This window comes from Lepisosteus platostomus, chromosome 6 (genome assembly GCF_059453375.1).
Source record: "Lepisosteus platostomus isolate fLepPlt1 chromosome 6, fLepPlt1.hap1, whole genome shotgun sequence".
Classification (NCBI taxonomy): Eukaryota; Metazoa; Chordata; class Actinopteri; order Semionotiformes; family Lepisosteidae; genus Lepisosteus; species Lepisosteus platostomus.
This window is the reverse complement of record NC_142616.1, coordinates 18,809,061-18,829,479: the sequence shown is the minus strand read 5'-3', so window position 1 is coordinate 18,829,479 and position 20,419 is coordinate 18,809,061. Positions and strand designations below refer to the sequence as shown.

The 20,419-nt window shown below is 37.6% G+C and overlaps 1 protein-coding gene across 3 annotated transcripts in view; it reads right to left on the bottom strand.

The window, feature by feature from the left end:
• Positions 1 to 20,419, bottom strand: part of lrmda (leucine rich melanocyte differentiation associated) — a 335,929-nt gene that overhangs the window by 28,179 nt on the left and 287,331 nt on the right. For all 3 annotated transcript variants that reach the window (XM_088634563.1, XM_088634564.1, XM_088634562.1), the window contains one exon: positions 14,252 to 14,336. In XM_088634563.1, the coding sequence (XP_088490689.1) occupies positions 14,252 to 14,336 (85 nt within the window). The remainder of the gene's footprint in view (positions 1 to 14,251; positions 14,337 to 20,419) is intronic.

The window sequence follows — 20,419 nt, the reverse complement described above, 5'->3', positions numbered from 1 at the left end:
ATTTATTGTTTTTGGTTATATTGAATTGTCAGCCAACAATTAAGAAATTGCTTTATTATTACAGTATAAATGAAAATTAACATCACAACGGCTGACATATTTAAAAGCAATGCATCTTTGCTTATGATTCCTTATCACCATATTTAGTACTGCGACCACAAACCACAAAACCACAAAAAAGACCACAAAAAAAAAACAGAAAAACACATTGCTGCTCATTATTTCTGAAATGGACACTGCGAAATTTTAATTGTTTATAACAAATATAAATGCAGCATATTCAAGATTTTCAGTTTTTAGACAAAATGTATAAATGTCCAAATGTAGAAATATGTAAGAGAGAAAGTAACCAATAACCCAACAGAATACCAAAGCACAGATTCCAGAGCTACAGTAAGAGAACTGCATTAAGTATTATATATGTCAGGTATTGTATCTGTAGAACATGCTTGCAACATCGTATCTATAGAATCGCTATTATTCTGCATAGTCTCCAATGGTCTTGACAACACTTCACTTTAAAGAATTCCATTATGACAAAGTTAATTCTGAAACATCTGCACATCTGATCAGTGTTACCACACGTGTATTGAAGACAGACACCATCACTATCTCAAAAAAGTCTACCTACTCATAGAGAAGCACCTTTACTCTCTACAAGGGTTAATGTTTCATACATTAATATTTTATTTTATGATTGAGAGAAAGAAAAAAAAGTTTGTAGTTTTCTCTGTCTAGCTTCCTGGAAGAAACTACATTTCCAGGTAGGCAAAGGGGAAGATGATTAGCTCACTTCCTGCGTGACAGGGCTCAGCTGTTAGTGGTTAGCTTGCCTCTCAGTGTATAAGAAAGCATGGGGAACAGAGCTCTTGTTGGATTTTTTGAAGAACTGGTGAGACATGGAAGTATTTTCTCTTATGAGACTGAAAGAGGAAAGTTTTCTTGTGAAAAAAAGTGGTGCACTTTGTTGCATTTGTGATGTTCAGAAACAAAATAATAGAAACATGTTCTTTGCCCAAGCTTAAGTCTTAATAGCCAATCTATTTGAGAGACTTATGAAGAGAAATTAAGTGATGAAGGAAATCACACTATTCACTAATAGTGTAAGATGTATTCTAGACTGTATTCTAGAGTGAGAAGCACTCTGAAGAGTTGACCATTTTAAATACAGTAGTTACATTTTTATTGTGTAAGCATTTACCTGCATGATAACAGAAACTGACACATACCATTAAGAAAATGTGCTGTTTCAAATTCAGTTGATTAATCTGATTGCATGCTTTATACTCAGCTTTTATTTAGTTTGATCCCAGCTAAATACAAAACACAGCTGAGCATAGCTTCCCAGTATTGCACATATTCATGACATATGCACATTTAAAATAGGCATGATGGATAACAGCAATGGCAAAAGGAAAAGAAAGTTAATTCATGGTTCGATGAAAAAAATAGTTCAATAAAAAATTCCATTGAGAGCAGCTAATTCACCATTGCTTTAATGATTATTCTTCATTTTGGACTGCAAATAGGAGCAGTAACATGCTCACAAAAATAGGTTCCCACGTAGGTGACATGGCACTGTAGCTATTATGTGCCAGTAGTTCCATTACACAGTAGAACAGGTGAGAAACTGCTTCACCTATTAAATTAAAGGGGACAATGTTTAGAGAAACCAAATTGCTGAAGTTCAGTGTTAAAATTTGCCAAGACAACAGGGTTTTCACCTCTTCCCTAGTGAACAGTGAGCTGTTTAATGATCACGTAGTCAAAAGCTCAGTATGGATACTAATAATCTAATCTGAAGGACAGTACCTACTAAAGCAGAGTGCCCCCTGTTACCATACTGGGGCAATGGTTTGAAAATCCTGGTCCAGAGGGAAAAGTCCCACTGGTCCACCAACACCACTTACAGAGCAACCTGGCCTGCTTAGCCTAGCCATGCTCAGTTTCTAAGAACAGACCAGATCATGGTGGAATCTGCCAAGTGGCATTTCACATCACCATAGGTCTTTGACTACATTATCACACAAACACAACAAAAAAACAACAACATTGAGCTTCCCTTTTCAGCTTACAGTATTTTGAAAGTTTCTGTTTTTTAAATGTATTAAATGTGATTTATCTTAATAAACATTTCCCCCAAGCAAGCAACAGTAAGTCACATTATAATTATGATGCAATCAGGGGGTAATTGGGTATGGCTCAGTTTTCCCTTTAAAATGACAAGTTGCTTAACATCTGCCAGGACATTAATATTTCTGCATTTCTAAAAGTGCAAAAACAATCTGAACAAAAGCTGATGCATTTGTCTCTAACTAGGCAGTCAGCTGAACCTCTGAGGACCCAGCATCTAGCCCAATGTAAAAATACCCAAACCATCTGGTTCTTTGTCCCCTGACAAATCTGAATGACAAATGTCTAAGTTCTAAAAGAAACAGATCTACACTGAGTTTTGGCACAACTAAATACACACTGAAAACATTAGAAGGCATCTCAGATCTCCAAAGCCAAAGAAATAAATCATACTTGTGCGTGAATTATTGTTCAGCTCCATTACCAACCCCTTTCCAAGCTGATTAGAGCACAAGCACTAAACATAATTAGGATTTAGGTATCGTGTGTTTCAGTTGGGTTCTCCGCAAGTTTCCACAGCGTCTTGTGTCAGGTCAGGAGGGCTAAAATACTGTAGCATTAGAGGATACAAAAGGGATCGAACCAGCAGTGCTGGTACTTGATGAGAGACTTTTGACTACAATTTCTTGAGAGGATGTACTGTAGATAACCGTATTTATTTCAAAAGATCTCCTGGTATACTCCCATCTAAATAATGAGAAAACTAGTTTAAATTAGACCACTTTCTGCACCAAAGTATATCTGATTGACTAGTCATTCCCATTTCTGAGTTATTTTTTCTGCTATGATCTATACTGTATGTGTCACTCCAACTTTCATTTCAAGTATTATTTTTGTATGGAGCAGTAATTAAAAAAATGATATTGCCCATATATATATATATATTAATGTAAATATAATACCTATAAAACCCATAAAACATTCTTCATCCATCTATTTAAATGACAAGGTATTGAATTCTTATTCTAATGTAAAACAATTGTAACATTTTTATCGACAACATTTATGTCTTTTTAAACCTTCAAACCAGGATTTAACTCTAATTGTTTAGAGCTTAAACAACCATAAAAATTACAAATTAACAAATACGCTAAACATTTGACAATGAGGTTTTTGAAGAGAAATTTTCTCACTTTCAACATCAGTTTCAGAACTACATCTCCAGAGAGTCATTCAATGGCATCAAACAGGAAAGTTAAACAATGTGTCAATGACATTTTTCTAAATCCAGTACAAATAGAATTATTCAGTGAAAGGAGTTAGATCATAGTCAAGGGTAATGATACTTTGCCGAGGAAACTTGATCTCAAAGCAGTTTAGAAATGGCAAACCAGAGTTCAGCAGTTTAAACTGTCAAAGAAGTTAAGTCTTTCCTGTCATTTTAATCTGGATGCTTTCAAATGAATAAAACAAGTTTTCCTGTTCCCTTAATATCATGCTTCTGTCTGCCTTAGGAAAATCCCATAGCTTTCCATGAGGAAAAGCACATTCCCGCTTTAGGTGCATTGCGTTCAATAAAACTTTGGCTGTCCTTATTTCTCATCTCCTTTTTTTGACTTAATGGTCCTCTCTTCAATGTGTAGTCTCTTCCAAAACATATTCTGCATGCAAATGAATAAGACAGATAACAAAAGTTTGTACATACTGTAGTACTTTCTGTGGGAGATGTTTGTTAGATACAGTAGGTGTCCATCTTACCTTTAACACAGGAATACCTCATCACTTTAAAAAATATGATTTTAACTATTAATAAAGCATATCATTATTTCCTAGTACTGTGTATGGCTTGCTACTCTACTACTCTCTTGAAACAAGTTCAGTCAGCTGAATTTGAATAAACCCTTAAGGTGATGTGGTCAGGTGGGTTCTGAGGTTCAGAGAGACACATTTAAAAGAACTGTGTGCAAACATGGTTGAACTAAATAGCCCGAATCTATAAATATGGAAAGTCCTCGCTGAGGACCCTGCAAATTAAACAGCTGTAAGAGAAGTCCAAACAAGTACACACTAAACACTACAAGTAGGTAATGAATCACTGGCAAAAGGAAATGCTGACATGCCCTTTGACACACTTCAAAGTCACATTCTGAAAACTCTAGGTGCTTTGCAACAACTGTCCTGGAGAGATCAATCAACTACCAGTGTGTGATTCTGATTATACCGGAGACAGTCTGCTTGAGCTTGGGATTATTTTCTAAAAAAGGTTACAAATGTGATGAGACCTTTTGGCCCATCTAGCTCATTTCACGTGGTGGATAATTCATTTGTGGATCTCATCCAGGTTTGCCTTTTTTATTAAACAAAGCCAGTGAACCAGCCCCTATCACATGTCTGGGCAACTTGATTCAGACCCCCTCAAACCTTTTGTGCAAGGAAATATCTCCTGCTCCCATTCTCTGATTTCCCTGTTCTCCAAGCAGCAGAAACAGATGTGTTTGGCAGGTCTCATTGCACTTCTTCTTTATTTCTGGGGTGCTTTGGTATGAACTCATTGGGGAGTACTTCCATGTAGTTTCCACTTGTAACTTCTAGATGTGTTAGAGTACTGATACTGAAGAGGTTCACTGGGTTGACTTTGTCTGTGTTGTTGATAATTTTGAAAACTTGGATCATCATAGTCACATAATGATAGTCTTATAATGTTCGATGGCCACCTCATTGCATGGTGCTAAATTGAAAATCTGTGGGACTGTGGGATGATCTAGAGGTCAGGGGCCCGTAAACAGGCACTTGCTTGTCCAGACAGTAGGAGAGGAATGGGACTGATTCCCATAAGACAGCATCAGCACAGATGTACATCTTGCATTACTTCCAACACTAACTGCACACTATAACAGCCTGAGACTGGCAAAGAACATTCTATGTCCATGTAACGTAATACTGAAACATCAGAAAATCTCTGAAAATATTTTCCTCCATAATACAGAACATAAGCACTCAGTGAGACATTTCATTGTCTAATGACACTGCCCCATGACATCAAATAAGCAAACCACTTCCACACCAAAAGCACCATTTGTATAAGAAAACATAATGTGAAGAAATGGATAGCTAGGAGACAAAACTGACTTTGAATTAGAGATTCCCACAGTAGATGTTGTTACAAAATTTATGCAAGGCCATATGTAATACATTTGTTTTATAGTTTTCTTTGTGGGAATATTTTGTTAGCCTTTGTGTGCTGCCCACTTGGCAAACCAATATGAGTTATATTAACACATTTCACTTCTGGCACATAATCTGAGGAATGTCTCCAGGTGCAAATGATCTGCAGTCTATTTAGCATCGCGGTTATTTATTTTTTACAAGAGCTCATTATTACTCTTTAGCCTAAATTATAGGCCCATTAATGGCTGTCTTCTTGAGTTTTATGACCTAGACAAGAGACTTTTATTTTCAAAATGATGCTTAACACCTCATCAATCGAAAAGCAAGCAACCACCTCAGACATGTGACTTTTAAGCTATGGGACACCATAATCTTTGAAGAGTTATAAAAGTGTTTTTCTCTGCTCAGGTTTAAAGCTGTATCTCCTATATGTTTGCTGTTTTCAATGCAGAGGAATATGGACAGATGGGATGACTTTGTATCCTTAAATGTCAGTGCAAGAGAGGCAGTACATGATTTTACCAAACTACACAGATTTTAAAAGTTTTAAAAGTCTTTCTTGGTCACAAAGAATGTTAGTTGTATTGTTTTGTTTAACTAGAACCTTCAGAAATTATTGTTATTAATTATTTATAAATATGAATGGAGTGAGTCTTTGTTATGAATCCTCACTTAACATAGTTGGTTTCTCAATACACATTTGTTCTATTTAAAAATTAATGAATAACTCTAGTGTAATAATTTAAGATTTCTATTTCACGGGATGTTTAAATGCTGACACAGCTCTTTAAAAAACAAGAGATGCCCAAAGGTGTAGGACCTAATTGCAGCTCAGGAGTACTGTGAGTAGAGTATTACAGCCTGTGCTGAATTATCTGAGGTGTGGAAACAGAACTGCAACTTGTGACTTTTAAAAATGTTTTAAATTTTCATTGACCTAGTCCTGTACAGCTGGAGGAGCTATAGGAGCTATAGGAGCTAAACCTCATGTCAAAGAAGAAAGCACCTGGCCTTGAGGGCATCCTGCCTGAAAATTTGCCCCATCTAGTTTCCCTTTCTCTTTAAAAAACATGCTGCAATTGTAAAGGGTTTATTCTGGATGGACGGTAATGGTTACTGGCATTATCCTTATTATTACAAAATAAAAAGATCCCACACTTTGTGCAGGCTTTTGTCTTATCTCTCTGAAATGCCGGCTCGAGGTCTGTATATAGCCACATTAGTACACTTTGATCTGACTGGTGCATCAGACATCATGCCAGTGATTGATTTTGCTGCCTCTCCACATTATGCACGTCGCTGCAGGTGTTCCATGATGTTTCATTCATCAGCGAAATGGCTTTTGACCTGCTAGAGTAGAAATATCTCCACGCCCAGATCGTATGGGTTTGGGATCAGTTTTCACTAACATAAAAACTGCTAAGAATTGGCTACATCAGTGCCCCTCAGCAGAGGTGTTAACGGGCAACAAGTGCTCCTTGCAGTTTGCTATATCTAAGGGTACTTGCCAGGGACGTCTGTTGTTTGCCTTGTTTTTGGAACCACTAACTTGTGCTGTTCATAAATCATCTACCTCTGTCATAACTATTTTGGATGATTTTAATGCTCTGTCAGGGGTCACACACTTTGTCTTGTAATCATTGTCTGGTTTGATCTTAACACTCCTGTTTCTAGTCAGTTAATGAAAGAATGTCTGGTCTTCATTCATACTGCATGCATGCATATTTAACATATACTGTGCACATCTCCTTAGTGTAGAGTGTGTTTTGATCTTGTAATACATTCTGTACTCAATTTCAAGTCATGAAGTCATTCCGTTTTAATTCTCGTGTTTTCTATCATCACAATCCCCTTACAGGTATATCCTCTTTCTCTGATTTAGCAAGTAGTGGTAAAGGGATTCACACTGTAGCTTGTAATTTGAGGATGGTCTTCATTCCTTCAAGTCTTGCCGTCTTAACACAAGCTCTTCTTTCTTTGTTTGCTTACATGACCTTTTCTGTGTGGGGATTCAGATTGCCTTCCATACTAGATTTCAGGGGCAAAACAAAGGGCTGCCTTTATTTCTGTTAGGGGTTTCATACAAACCTTTCCCAGCTGTTACTATGTGTGAAAGGGATTTGAATACTTCTAGTGAAGAAATTTCTTGGAATATAAACTCAGCTTCACAAACAATCTTAATCCCATGATTTACTTGAATTTTCTACACAGAATGTCATTGACCCTCATAGATGTTAGCATATGAACTTTGTCCTTGATAACTTCTATCTTGGCCTCTCCAAGCAGCAGAAACAGATGTGTCTGGCACATTCTTTCCTATTTTTGGGGTCCTTTGGTATGAACACATTGGGGAGTACCACTGATGGTGTGTGTTGGGGGGAGTTAATTTGTCATTTTATTTCTGTTTGTTTTTGGAATAAATTTAAATGAAAATAATTGGTATACTGCTGATAATTATAGTGACTACATCATTATTTTGTGTGAACAACATGAAATGTGTTTCTGGATCTGGTCAGGATTTGCTTTTTACTGAGAATTATGTTTATCTGGGGAAAGACATTTTCCTGGTATTATCATTCTGATCATACATGGAATGTTTTGCAGTGCATGTACTGTACAATCCTTTAACAAGGAGTCAAAGAAATGGCCTGTTTTTTGTCAGTAGAATCACTCAGTAAAAATTCAGTACATTGAGAATCTTATCACAATAGGTCCAAAGTTAAATTCCAGGTTATCATATGAGAAGAAAAGTAGTATCTGAAAATATGTATTATAAATATATATTATAAGATTTATTTGTCAGCTTTGAAGAAATAAACATAACATAAATATATACTTTATTATAAATGAAGCAGTATAAATGTAGTATTTAGCATAAATGAATTTTTGCAATGTGAATTAAAATGTGTATCACACCTAAAACATTTAGGACTATTTTAAATAAACCAGAACACTCCTTTGTCTCACCTTTAGAAATCCTCCACTTGGATTTAACTCTATAATTACAGATCACACTATCTGATAAAAAGGGTGCAAATGCCTACTTTATTTTACATTCTATTTATAATCTGAATGTGAATGCATTGATTAAACTTTTAAACTATTATGTTTATGTTTTAATTTACAACATATGTTTACTTGTCAAAGCATTTTAAATGATTGGTGATGAAAACAGATCTTTGTGTATGTGAATATTCTAGTTTTCTTTTGTTTCATTTATATGTTCAAGGAGAGAGGTTTTCTACAATGACATTTCTTGGTAAAGGGGCAAGTCTTTGACAGAGAAACAACACACACAAGTTTGCAAACTAAGTGACAGTGTTCCAGATGTATGTTAATGGAACCACAAAAATACCAGCAGGTGTAAATATCAGTGAATTCCGCTGTGTTATAAAAGTCAATGCCTAACACCCACAGCTTTGTCATCTGGCCTCTCACAGTCTGCAAGACAGGCAATTTTTCATGATTTTTCCTTTTTTGGCAAAAATAAAGCATTTTAATTAAATGCTCTGAATGGTTCCAGATGTTTGTTTATTTGTTCCAGTAAGCCTGTAAATAGTTTACTGTTTAAAAAATTCAGTTTGGTGCAAATAAGCCGCACTGTAATAAAAGCAAACTGTGAGAGAAAGTGAGACGTCCCTGGGGTGTGTTCAGCAGAGATTTCTCTTTGAAGCCTGCCTTCCTCCAGGGACAATAATAGCAGTTTTGTGCCATTTAAAATACATATATAAAACACAGCTGGAATTTTTCCAAGAATAATATTATTAAAAGGCAGCATGCCTTATGAAAGAGAAGTGTTTACCTCTGCCAATGGCCTTTGGTTTCCTTCCTTACAGTGTAGGTTGCCACAGTAGGCTTCTTTTACCAGGCCTAGTCACTTGGAGAAGTGACTATTCAAACACTTCAAAAGTAACCTGTTGATTTGTACTTCTCACACAAAAGAAAAAACAATCATGCAATGCATACCATCCAACTGTTAAAATGACCTTTTTCTTTTCCCAGAAAAAATATATTTGAAGATTTTGTTTTAATTTTTCTAAATGAAAATGACAATTGCATTCACACATGACTCTTTTCAATAGGCAACTTCAAGACATGCGCAAACCTTTCAATTGTTTTCTTTCTTGCACACAACATGTGATTAGAGCTGTTACAGGATACGGTGCTACATTTTTTAGGCAAGGTTTCTTTCAAAAAGCACTTCTCCCTCCCTGCAGAAATAAGTCTCATAAAATCATTTTGGTTTTAATGATTGTAAAATGACAACAGAAGTGGTTATGTGCCCTATAGAGAAAGGTGAAGCTGCAGGAGGATTTGTATTTATATTTACAATGGCAGGGCCTTTCATTGAGATGAGATCCTGTGATCAATTAATTACCAGCTACCAAAAGGGCCAGATGGGTTGAGTGGCCTCCTATTGTTTGTTCCTTACAGTATGTTCATATGATTGCAAAAATAACGAAAGGGTAGGAATGTACATGAGAAAATATAGGTATAAGTAATGACGTTACTTAAAATTAAAACTAGAGCTCAGCTTGTATTGTTGCACTTATTTTTAATATGCATGCTCCAGGATAGGGCTCTTGCACGGAAATGTAGCTTTTTTAATAGAGAAAACCGGTACAAGTGGCATCTTTCATCTTTGACATGAAGAGCTTCCTTCATAATTTTATAAAGAAGAGTTTAAACCCAAGATGGCAGCTGGCGTGGATCCCCTTGCAGCACTCTGAGTCTTTCCTTTTCTCAGCCCTTTTTGTGTCAGGGATTGTTCTGCAATATCGCCATGCGTCTGCTGCAAGGCCACACAAGGCTTGATGCCCTGGTCCCTCATCCCACACTCCTGTCTGCCTTGTCCACTCTTGGCTTGAAAGTTCACTGATCAACATTGTATCCTAAAGTACAGTTCCTCAGTACACACTCCTCTGAGCATCAACAGAGCTGGACCTGTTTCTTAAGAGACCTCCTATTTGCTGTAATTACCATGGGCACTTCAGCTTGTAGGCCCAGTGCAGGTCCCATCAAATGTGCATGATCATTGAAATGAAATTGTTCACCAGACATGGATCCCTAAGTGTTGTGGTCTGCAGCACACAGAATCTAAATCTCTCATTTCAATTTGAATGCAATATCTCTTATTCTAGCAGTGACAAGAAATTGGACCCGCTGTCGTACTAATACGGCAACTGCCGAAAACACCAAGAACATAGGATCAATAATCGATTCTGACACTGGACCACGTACCACTGCAGAGCCTTGCAGATCTGCTAGATACAGTATCTAAATTGAACATAATAATGAGAACTCACAGGAAAAATAAATAAAAACACTAGATCCAATTTGATGGATTTTGCGATGATCTATTCACAGAGGCTATGGAAACATGAATGCTGTCAGAATTAACCACGAGGTCCTAACAGCACTGATTTCTGGGAGAAGAACAAGCATTCAGTGTGCCGTTCCCTCACTGTGTCATGTGGTGGAGAACTATGGAAATGATGGGTGATGGGATTGAGTAGACACAGGTGTCGTCAACGTGTTGCGTAATGCTGACAACTGCTACCCAATTGTGCAGTGAGAGCCACATCACTACTAATGTGAGGAGAGAAGGTGGCTCTCACTGAAGATACTGAATACACAGAACTCTTATTACACTTACTGCACTTCCAGTAGAAGGGTCAGGGGGTTAATAACTCAATAACCCTACTTATACAACTACACATTTCTATCAAATGTGATAAAGCATCCATTGATATTCAGTAATGTCCATATTAACTCTAATGCTAAGACAATAATACATTGCTGATTAAAATAATATTTATTATACCTTCTATATACACCATAATCTAAAGTGTGAACGTGAATCTACTTTATATTCATACTTATGGAGTAGCACAGTGCAATAGTGGTCAGCACAGCTGTTTAATTCGAACCTCTGGCACTTGCCTGTGTGGAGTTCTCTTGTCATCCTTGTGCTCATATAGGTTCTCGCTGGAGGAGGGTTTTTTATGGCTGTCTCCCTACTCCCAGGGCCATGCAGGTTGGGTTTGATTGGCTATTGAACCCTGCACTCCCTAGGTTAATCCATGGGCTGACAATTATTCGCCCAGGACCGGAGATGAAATGAAGCACACGAGCATTACAGCTCACATGGACAATGTTTCTTTTTCACAGACACGTTTGTCTCAAGTTAATTTGGTCTCAAAGCACCTATCCTGCCTCACAGAAGTCACCCTCAAATATGCCTAATATACAGACCCCAGCAACCAAAGATCCATCACTGGCAATTTGTATCATGGAACTCAGAGCTTTCTAATTTCATGGACACGGCTACGAGAAAACAATAGAGCTTTGTCTGAATACCTCAGAAATTGGCACTGATTTTTCCCTATAACTGTAACTTGTCATATTTTGTCAATTTAACCAAAATTAGACTCCATCTGGTGAAAAACTACAGTTCTTACATTTTGGCTTGCTCTAGGCAGACCTAATAAAATACACAGTGGATGTTCTAAACATTTGTGAATTGTGTGAAAAAATAATAAAACTATTAACTGCTGTCTTGCAAGGTTTGTTTTGTTCCTTTTATGTTCCGTGATTATCTTAGCAGCCCCTCACAGAATAAAGATTCAGATGATAACCTCAATATAATAATCCTTAAAATCTGAATATTAATCCTGAAGATCTGGGTAATGATCCTGAAGATTCACAAAATGATGCTGATGTTTCAGATAATGATCCTAAAAATTAGGTTAATTAAACTGAAGATTGGGATACTAAGTATTGAAGGATCAGGCTTGATCCTTCAATATTTATGATGAGATTAAATGTATTGCTTTTCCATGAGACTCTACACACTGGTTCTGTACTGTTTTAGCCCTTTTACAGAATTAATATACTATGTACGGTATATTAATCAATACCCTGCATAATATTATTTTATTTTATCTGGGGGTTCATCAAAGTAATTTTTGTATTTTGCTACTGTATATCGTAAGCAGGACTAAGTCATGTAAGAATTAATACTCACATGAGGTTTGACTGGCAGGCAGTGTGAGCATGGGGCTTCGACAGCTAAAACATGATGTATTTCACTCACTTTCATTTAGCGTTAACCCCTACTTGATCCTTAAAACTCACACAACACGTTACAACAATATAGATTTTAAAAATTAAGATAAATTGCATTACTGTAGCATTATTTAAAATCCCCTTTCCTAAATAAAATATGAGAACAAAAGGCAATTTCAGCAACGGAATGAGAAACAGAGTGAAGGGCAACATCTTTTTAACACATCTCCTGGACCGTCTTTTAAATTGTGAGTCAGATGCACTGCAGTTTCTCCAGATAATTAAAATAAGTTTTTCACCTTATTTCCTGTAAGATACAAATAATTGTTGCTCCCCTCAATAATCTTTTTACATGGCCTGTGGATGTAATTTATCTCCAATGTCTTATTCATAGCTTCTTGACAAGGAATCTTTAATTTTTACATTTCCAACAAATATGTTTTATTGGTTCCCACATTAACGTATTAATGCCAGCCCATCTATAACAGATCCTGGGTGGCACACATAAAACAGGTTCATGCAGATATACAGCAAAATCAATTGTGAAACATTAACTGAATCTCACACCAAGGCAAACTGTGAACTATAACTAATTATGATAAGTTGCTGTATAAATTACTCCAAGACATCCCTGGCAATCCATTTAAAACTCAATGAGACTAAATCTGTGTCTGGAAAATGGGATGAATGCCTAACAACTGTGTCAATAATAATAACTTAAACAGAGAATTGCCAATGATGCTTCTAGAAAGATAATTACCTTCTCTGAAGCTGTATTTAACATATAAGTGGTTCCAGTGATTTGACTCTTATTCAGCATTAAAGTACCTTGTATCATGTTTGATAAATATACAACTACATTAACCAATGATTGTTTTTTTTGTTGACTTCACCTCCTTGTGTTTGGTGCAGCATTGCATACAGACAGAAAGATGCACAGAACTAGAAATGATGTGGCATCTGGAAATAATTAGCATAAACTGCATTTTATAAATCATTTACTTTTAAAATGTTACAGATGAAGGAAACCAAGAAATTTTGCATGGAGTGCATCATATGATATTTTTACTCTAAATCAATTAAACTTGCCTGATCATTATCAACAATACAGTCCCTAACCAACAGCAGCTTACAGCTTTGCTTGAAAAAGGCAATATGCAATTCAGACATTGCCACTGCCAGGGGTTTCAAGAACAGGCGTCATTAATTGGCAGAGTGCTTCTTTCATGTCCTAAAAAAATAATCACAATGGAAATAAAACAGAGTTATGAGACATCCATCCATTATCAGACAGTTAATTTTTCCTGGGGAGGGTCGTGGCAACTGAAGCCTGTCCTTGTAGTATGTATTATAGTGACCACTCCCTGGATGGGACACTAGTCTGACATGGGATATGAGAAGTGACTACACCCTGGATGGGACACTTGTGTGACACAGGCTATGACAAGTGACAACACCCTGGATGGGACATTTGTCTGACACAGGTTATGAGGAGTGACCACACCCTGGATGGGACACTTGTGTGACACAGGTTATGAGGAGTGACCACACCCTGGATGGGACACTTGTCTGACACAGGTTATGAGGAGTGACCACACCCTGGATGGGACGCTTGTCTGACACAGGCTATGAGGAATGAACACACCCTGGATAGAACGCTAGTTTGACACAGGCTATGAGGAGTTACCACTCCCTGGATGGGACGCTTGTCTGTCACAGGGTATGTGGAGTGACCACACCCTGGAAGAGTCATCACAGCCTGGGAAGCCGTACCAACACACACAGATACAAACACACAGGGACAGATTAGTTGGTGAACCTTTGTTCTCAGATACATTTGTTGTAATACGTGATGTCGGTTTAAATAAAAAATGAATGTGTAACCCCAGTCCCACTGCTCAGACATTCCACGCTGTTAGCATGCCTAGAGGGTCAGACCTACCTCTGTGGCTTTTGGCATCCCTGCTCCCACTGGGTAAAGGGGTATACTGCATGAGTGGAGATGCACAGCTGCTGTCACTGGAGTCCTGGACAGGGAGGAAGACAAAAACAGAATGCAATCAAGCTTCCTTTCTGTTCACAATATTTATACATTTATACAAAATCTATACAATAATAAAACTACAGTTTTCATTTTTAAATTAAACTGACTACTCTGCACAGGTATTGCAGGCGAAGGCAATATTTCTAAACATATAAGACTAATTGAATCAGATTAGAAACCCCACAAACACGAACACACTCATACCAGGGCTAGTTTTTCCAGCAGCCAAATAACCTTCCAGTATTTCTTCTGACTGTGGGCGGAAAATGTATTATAATTATTAATAATAATAATAATAATAAGAAGAAGAAGAAGAATAGTGGGAGGCAACCAATGCGAAGAAGAACTCTCCCTTCTCATTTCACATTCAGCTGAGTACTGTAAGTGCCAAATGGGATACAGCTGTGTCTTGCATGTGTACATCCTAAACCTCAATGTGCCACAAGCAATGGGAATCGGCAGAGTCCAGACTGCAGACTCCAGACACTGCGACACCTTAACGAGGGAGTTTATGATCATGCCGAGTGGAAGACAGTGGATTTGAGAAGGCCCTAGTATTACAAAGGTTTCAGTTTTGTAGTTTTTTTAACTTTTTTTATCAGAATGTTGTACTTGTGTGAACAGCTACCACCCTTTTTCTAAAACCTGCTTTTCCAGCATTCAATTAAGAAGGCTCCAAATTGAATTAATAACGAAAAGTCATGTTTGTTTCAAACTGTTATGGAAAATTTGATCATGAATCAGCTTCTTTTACTGCAGTGCCTATTAGATTACCAGGCACACAATGGAGTGTGTTACTATAAGGCCATAATGGAAGCCAAAGACTGTTTCTAATTTTAAACTTCCTTCTAAATGTCCAAATTATAGGAGAAGGCTTCAGTGGAAAGACCCACTCATTTAGATCCCATGAAATTCAGCTTGTCTAAAAACAGACCACAACGTTTGGCCGTAAGACAAACAGATTAAAGTTGACAATACCAATTCCTTACACTAACCCATGATCTGTCATTGAAAAAATAAAGTAGGTCTCTTCTTAAAAAAAAAAAGTTTTGTAATAAAGAAATCTCAGTGTCTGTCTTCTTCTGATTCCACTTCAAATGTAATATTTTTTCCCTTTACCATTACTGTGGGGTGTGGATTGTGTGCAATTGTTTTCTGAAGTTTTTTTCTCATAATTTACATGATGCTGTGCTATTCACTCAATGTAGGTTTGCTGTTATCTATTAGTTGTTTTTTTTTTTTACATCCTAGTTACCAAACTGGAATTCAAACTGTCAAGCAATTCAACAGAGGAAATTATTATTTCTAATGGTGACTTCCAAAACCTGTGTTGGGTTTTACAGCAGCAATGTACCGCAAACATAAAATAGGCTTCGAGTTTCACAGCTGGGACTGACCCTACTTCTGTCATAAAAATTATCAGCATAAGACAGGAAATGTTGGAACACCATTACCTTTGTTATCGCTTTTTATAGGAGGGTAAGTTTCATTAGGAAGAGGAAAGGAGAGAGCGGCAGAACTGGCTCTGATTATCTGAGATCCTGCTGTTTAAGAGGAGTCCGGGGAAGGCCTTACTGCCGCTGAGCCATGAACTGGATTAGAGGTCAAAGTAAGGTCAGGCTGCTGCTGAGTTTGAGACTCCATGTGTGCTGCTATGAGCTGACAATCCAACAGGTGGCATGAAATTACCACTTTCTAACTCTCGGACTATGCTTGCAGCGCAGTGCACTCCACAACCTGGAGCACTCACACATGATGTATTTAACTGCAGATAATCAGCTAGGAGATTCAAACATCAAAACACAGTTTTGACTGACTCAGAACTACTTGCTCCAAAGTGCCATATCAGGCCACATAACTACTCCACAGTTACCAGAAGTCCAAAGCACTGCACATCTCCATTTGTAAATTTCCCAGTTACATCCCAGTTACATCTCCTCTGTAAAGAGGATCGTGGACGTTGTTAAATGAAAACATACGTTTTTCTTTGGCAAACAAAACAAGTTTTGACCTCAGATCAACTTGCTGTTATTTTATATGAAACTTTATTCCCCTGTACTCCTCTCACTGCGTTATATGCATATGTAGATATGTGAATGTTTATATACAGTATACCTACACACACAGACACACAAACATTTACATTTTCTAAGCCTAGGTGACCTGCTGCATTAATATATCACACATATCATACCTTGATAATGTTTATTGTTATGAATTCACAATTCAATTGAATGATTTTATATATTGAAATTCCATTTGTGTGTGTTTATTAGTTAATGTAAACACACTTGATGATGAAATTATCATCAAATCATCATTTCCCTTGATGAGAAATCTGGGACACATAAGTTATTTGAAAACTAGAATTTCTTCTCATTCCCCTTACCCCTACTTATATTAGAAGCAGCTAATGCTATCTTAAGACCTGCTCTGCTTGGGCAAAATACAGTAGGTGAGCAAAACACTTGTCACCCAAAAGGAAATTATTATTTACTTTTTTTCCTTAACTAAAATTACCACCCAAAATTCACATTCTGACTGCTGGTGACATTTCGTTCCAGTGTGTAAACTTGTGAAATATTATACTAAAGAATGTAATGTCACTAAATTCATATAATATATTCCGAAACAGTCAAAACAGCCATGGATCATATCACTTTGCAGCATTTAAACAATTCTGCATTTTTTATTATTTAACATGGGGCCATCTGTCTGGCTCAAAATACACTGAAGATAATACTTTCCTATCTGTTGTGTGCTTGGGGGTCATGACTAATTCTCAGTGTCTGTGGGATACATCTTTACATTTTAAAGGAGAATATGCGGAAAGATGGTGGATCGTACTGTCGTACACAAGCCTCTCAGCCCAAAACAAGAATGTACAGTATACATAAACCACTGATCCCCATATTTACAAAGCTTAAAACAAAGATCTATGAAGTCTTTACTGCCAGTGCAGGTAGAATTGAATAGGGGGATATTGCCTTTTGAAAATGTCAGCAGTTTCCTTGTTACTTATTTCAATATCCTCTCGACATTTGGCTTTAATATCCTAAATACCATTTTTAAAGCCAGCTCCAGTCTGCCCTGACTAATTTCCTCTCAGCCTGACAGATCAGAGGCCTTCCCCAGCAATGTTCCTCTTGGACCCACAAAGCCCCTCGTAATCCCGCTGCTTGTCTACAATTAATCTTTCCAGTTGCCACATTATTAACACTACCACCCACAGACAGAGGATGCCTGAGCACAACTGGGCACCGCCCCCCACTGGACAGGCAGAAACGTCAATCACACGGTGGTCAGAAAGTTGCCTGCTGTCAACATCAGAGATTTTCATCCCCCTTCTGTCTGCTGATCAAACATTTCTTCCCTCAGAAGATTAATCCCAGACCCCTCCCATTTCCTCCCAGACCCTTTCTGCCTTTTCAGTTTATTCAATGACCCATCCTCTATATGAGAAAGGAGGTTGTTGATAATAGGAATCCCTTTAGAAACAAAGTTAAAGAAAAACTAAATTTAAATCCCAGCTGTTATCAGGCTTTTTTTAAGGCTGGGCAGACAAGCCCTGCTTTGATCACCAGCCTTAAGATTTTACACAAACATAATCAAAAGCCAAGGGTTGCTGTAGGCAGTCTGAATTGATTCATTTCTGAGCTGGGTGCGATGAAGAACTGCCCTTATTTACAGTTTATGCACACTCTTTTTAGATCTATATGTTTTAAAGAGAAGTAGACTTGGAAATGTTAACTATAATTAAGACTGTGTCTCTTTAGAATGCTTTTACATATGGACAAAATAAAGAACTTTGCAAAGCAAGCAAAGCACTAAGATAACTGCAAGTCCAAATAAAAGATTTTTTTTTGCTAAAATTGGTATCTCACCAAGCACTTCAATAAAGTTGCCCTTCCTCTTAGAAATAAGGAGGCTTTCCTAATTTTCTTTAAAAATATACAAAGCTTAAACCACTTCAGGGGACAGAGCACCACTGTTAACAGTAGGCCTTAGATGGACAAAGACCCGACAGATCTGTACTTCAGCTGCAGAAACACTATTGTTAGTCAGACAAAGGGGATCTTTTTATTACACTCCAGTCTTATTGTTCACTTGCATGCACAGCACTTTCAAATGAGGCATAAGATCTAAATCTTAGAAGCTTAGACATCTTGGAATATATGGCAACTGGGAGCTTTATTAGTGCTGTTTGTAAGAAATTCTGGGGGATGTGCAAACCCAATCTAGGCATTTTTAATCTGAGATCAATAGGGCTGAATTGCTTTGATTACTCTCCGCCCTCATTAAACAATTCTGAGTAATACCACAGTTCTCTTTTCAGGGCTTTAATTTGTTACCTTCCCCTCACGCTGCTTCCTTATGTTATCATCTTAAATCCCAGCATCTTGCGACGCTTGCTGTGCCTGACAGCAAATGGCTGCCCTCCTTTTCCTAAGACCGCAATTTTAATGTAACGACAAAAAGAGTCTGAGATTAAAAGCAGAATGCAGAAGGTTTTACTACAGTATGTTCCAAATCTAAAGTGGCTAAACATTAACAGATTTGTGTTTTTTTTTCCAAGGTGAATTGAGAGATAAATGACGAACTCCTGAAAATATTGAATACTGAAGGCCTACATTAGTCTCATTCCTTATATTCACACACTCATCTACATTTTACTAAAAATCGATACTGCTGAATTACCAGAAGTGACACTTGAGGGAGATGAAGAGTACACAGTGTTTTACAATGGAATGGCAAACATTAAGGATAAAAAACTACTCCTCTTTCAAACAAACCACCACTTATAGTTTCATCGGCTGAAATCAAATCCTGAAATACTAGGCCATTTCCATCTGCTGAGGGGGATTTACAGAAGTGAGCTGAAAAAACGATTTCTTACCTCAAGACTCAGGTAGTTCAAATTCAATACACAGAACTCCTGAAATGTTAATGATCTGACAGACGCTTTCATTCAGGTCATTAGGAAATTGCCATACTGTACGTGTCCTCACCAGAATGAGGCAAAGAGGCCGACAAAGGACTCCAGTCCCAACACTAAGCAGACGAGGGTGCTGCACTGTCATCTATTGCAGTCCCTAACAAAAGTGCCCTGAGGAGGTGAGTCATCACGCTGAGCATTGTTTTAATTTGTTGGGCCTAAGGCATATGCTGCATGCTCAGATCATTATTGTCTTTATATACTGTGAGTTATCACCACAGTTTATGATAATGCAGCAGAATTTACAAGCTGGGGAACAAGAAATCTATAATAATGGGTTTTACAGAGAATACCACAGCGCAGCTCATCCCTTTGGGACCAGACTGTCTGAAAATTATTTCTCTGTTAAATGTCGTAATGAAATATGGGTCTGCTCTTGGAATATACATCACGCGATGATCTTAAAAATATGTTTTTACAATAAATGCCAATAAATCCAGAGATGAACTCGATCCCAGCTTCAAGCTAATCATGCCGAAAGAAGAACTGGGATTCAGCTGCCATGCTGGAAAGGCCCTGAGACCGCAAGGCTTTCTGCAGCCCTGCCGAGACTCTGGCCTTATGAGGATGTTTCCTGCAACATCAGGTGTTTGTCTGACAAGTGGCTCCGTCTTCTTCCCCAGCTGATTCCTGTTTCCCCAGACCTGATCTTTCCAAGACTCATCAGGAACACAATTTAATTACAGCTGGAAAAAGTGTAAACACGGCTCCTTTTTATCTCCTTATACATCTGGACAAGTAGACAATGTGCTAAAACGAAATAAATCTGCCCTGACAGTCACATCAAAGGGTTCAGCCAGAGGCTTACTGCTACTTAAGGCACAGGAATGTTGTTGCTAAGCATCAGCCTACAACCTATCAGCCCCTAAAGAAGGACTTTTTTCCCTTTAAGAGGGAGATGAGGAAAGCGAGAGAGTGGGAACTCGACAGTAAGGGGAGTTTGGGGATTTAAGGAGATTTTGTAGCTTAAAGCAATTGTTAGAAGAAACAAGCTATCTGTTTTGTTTTCTCTTGACACCACTTCTACTTTTTGGTTGCAAAAGACATGTATAAAAATTTCTTTTGAAATG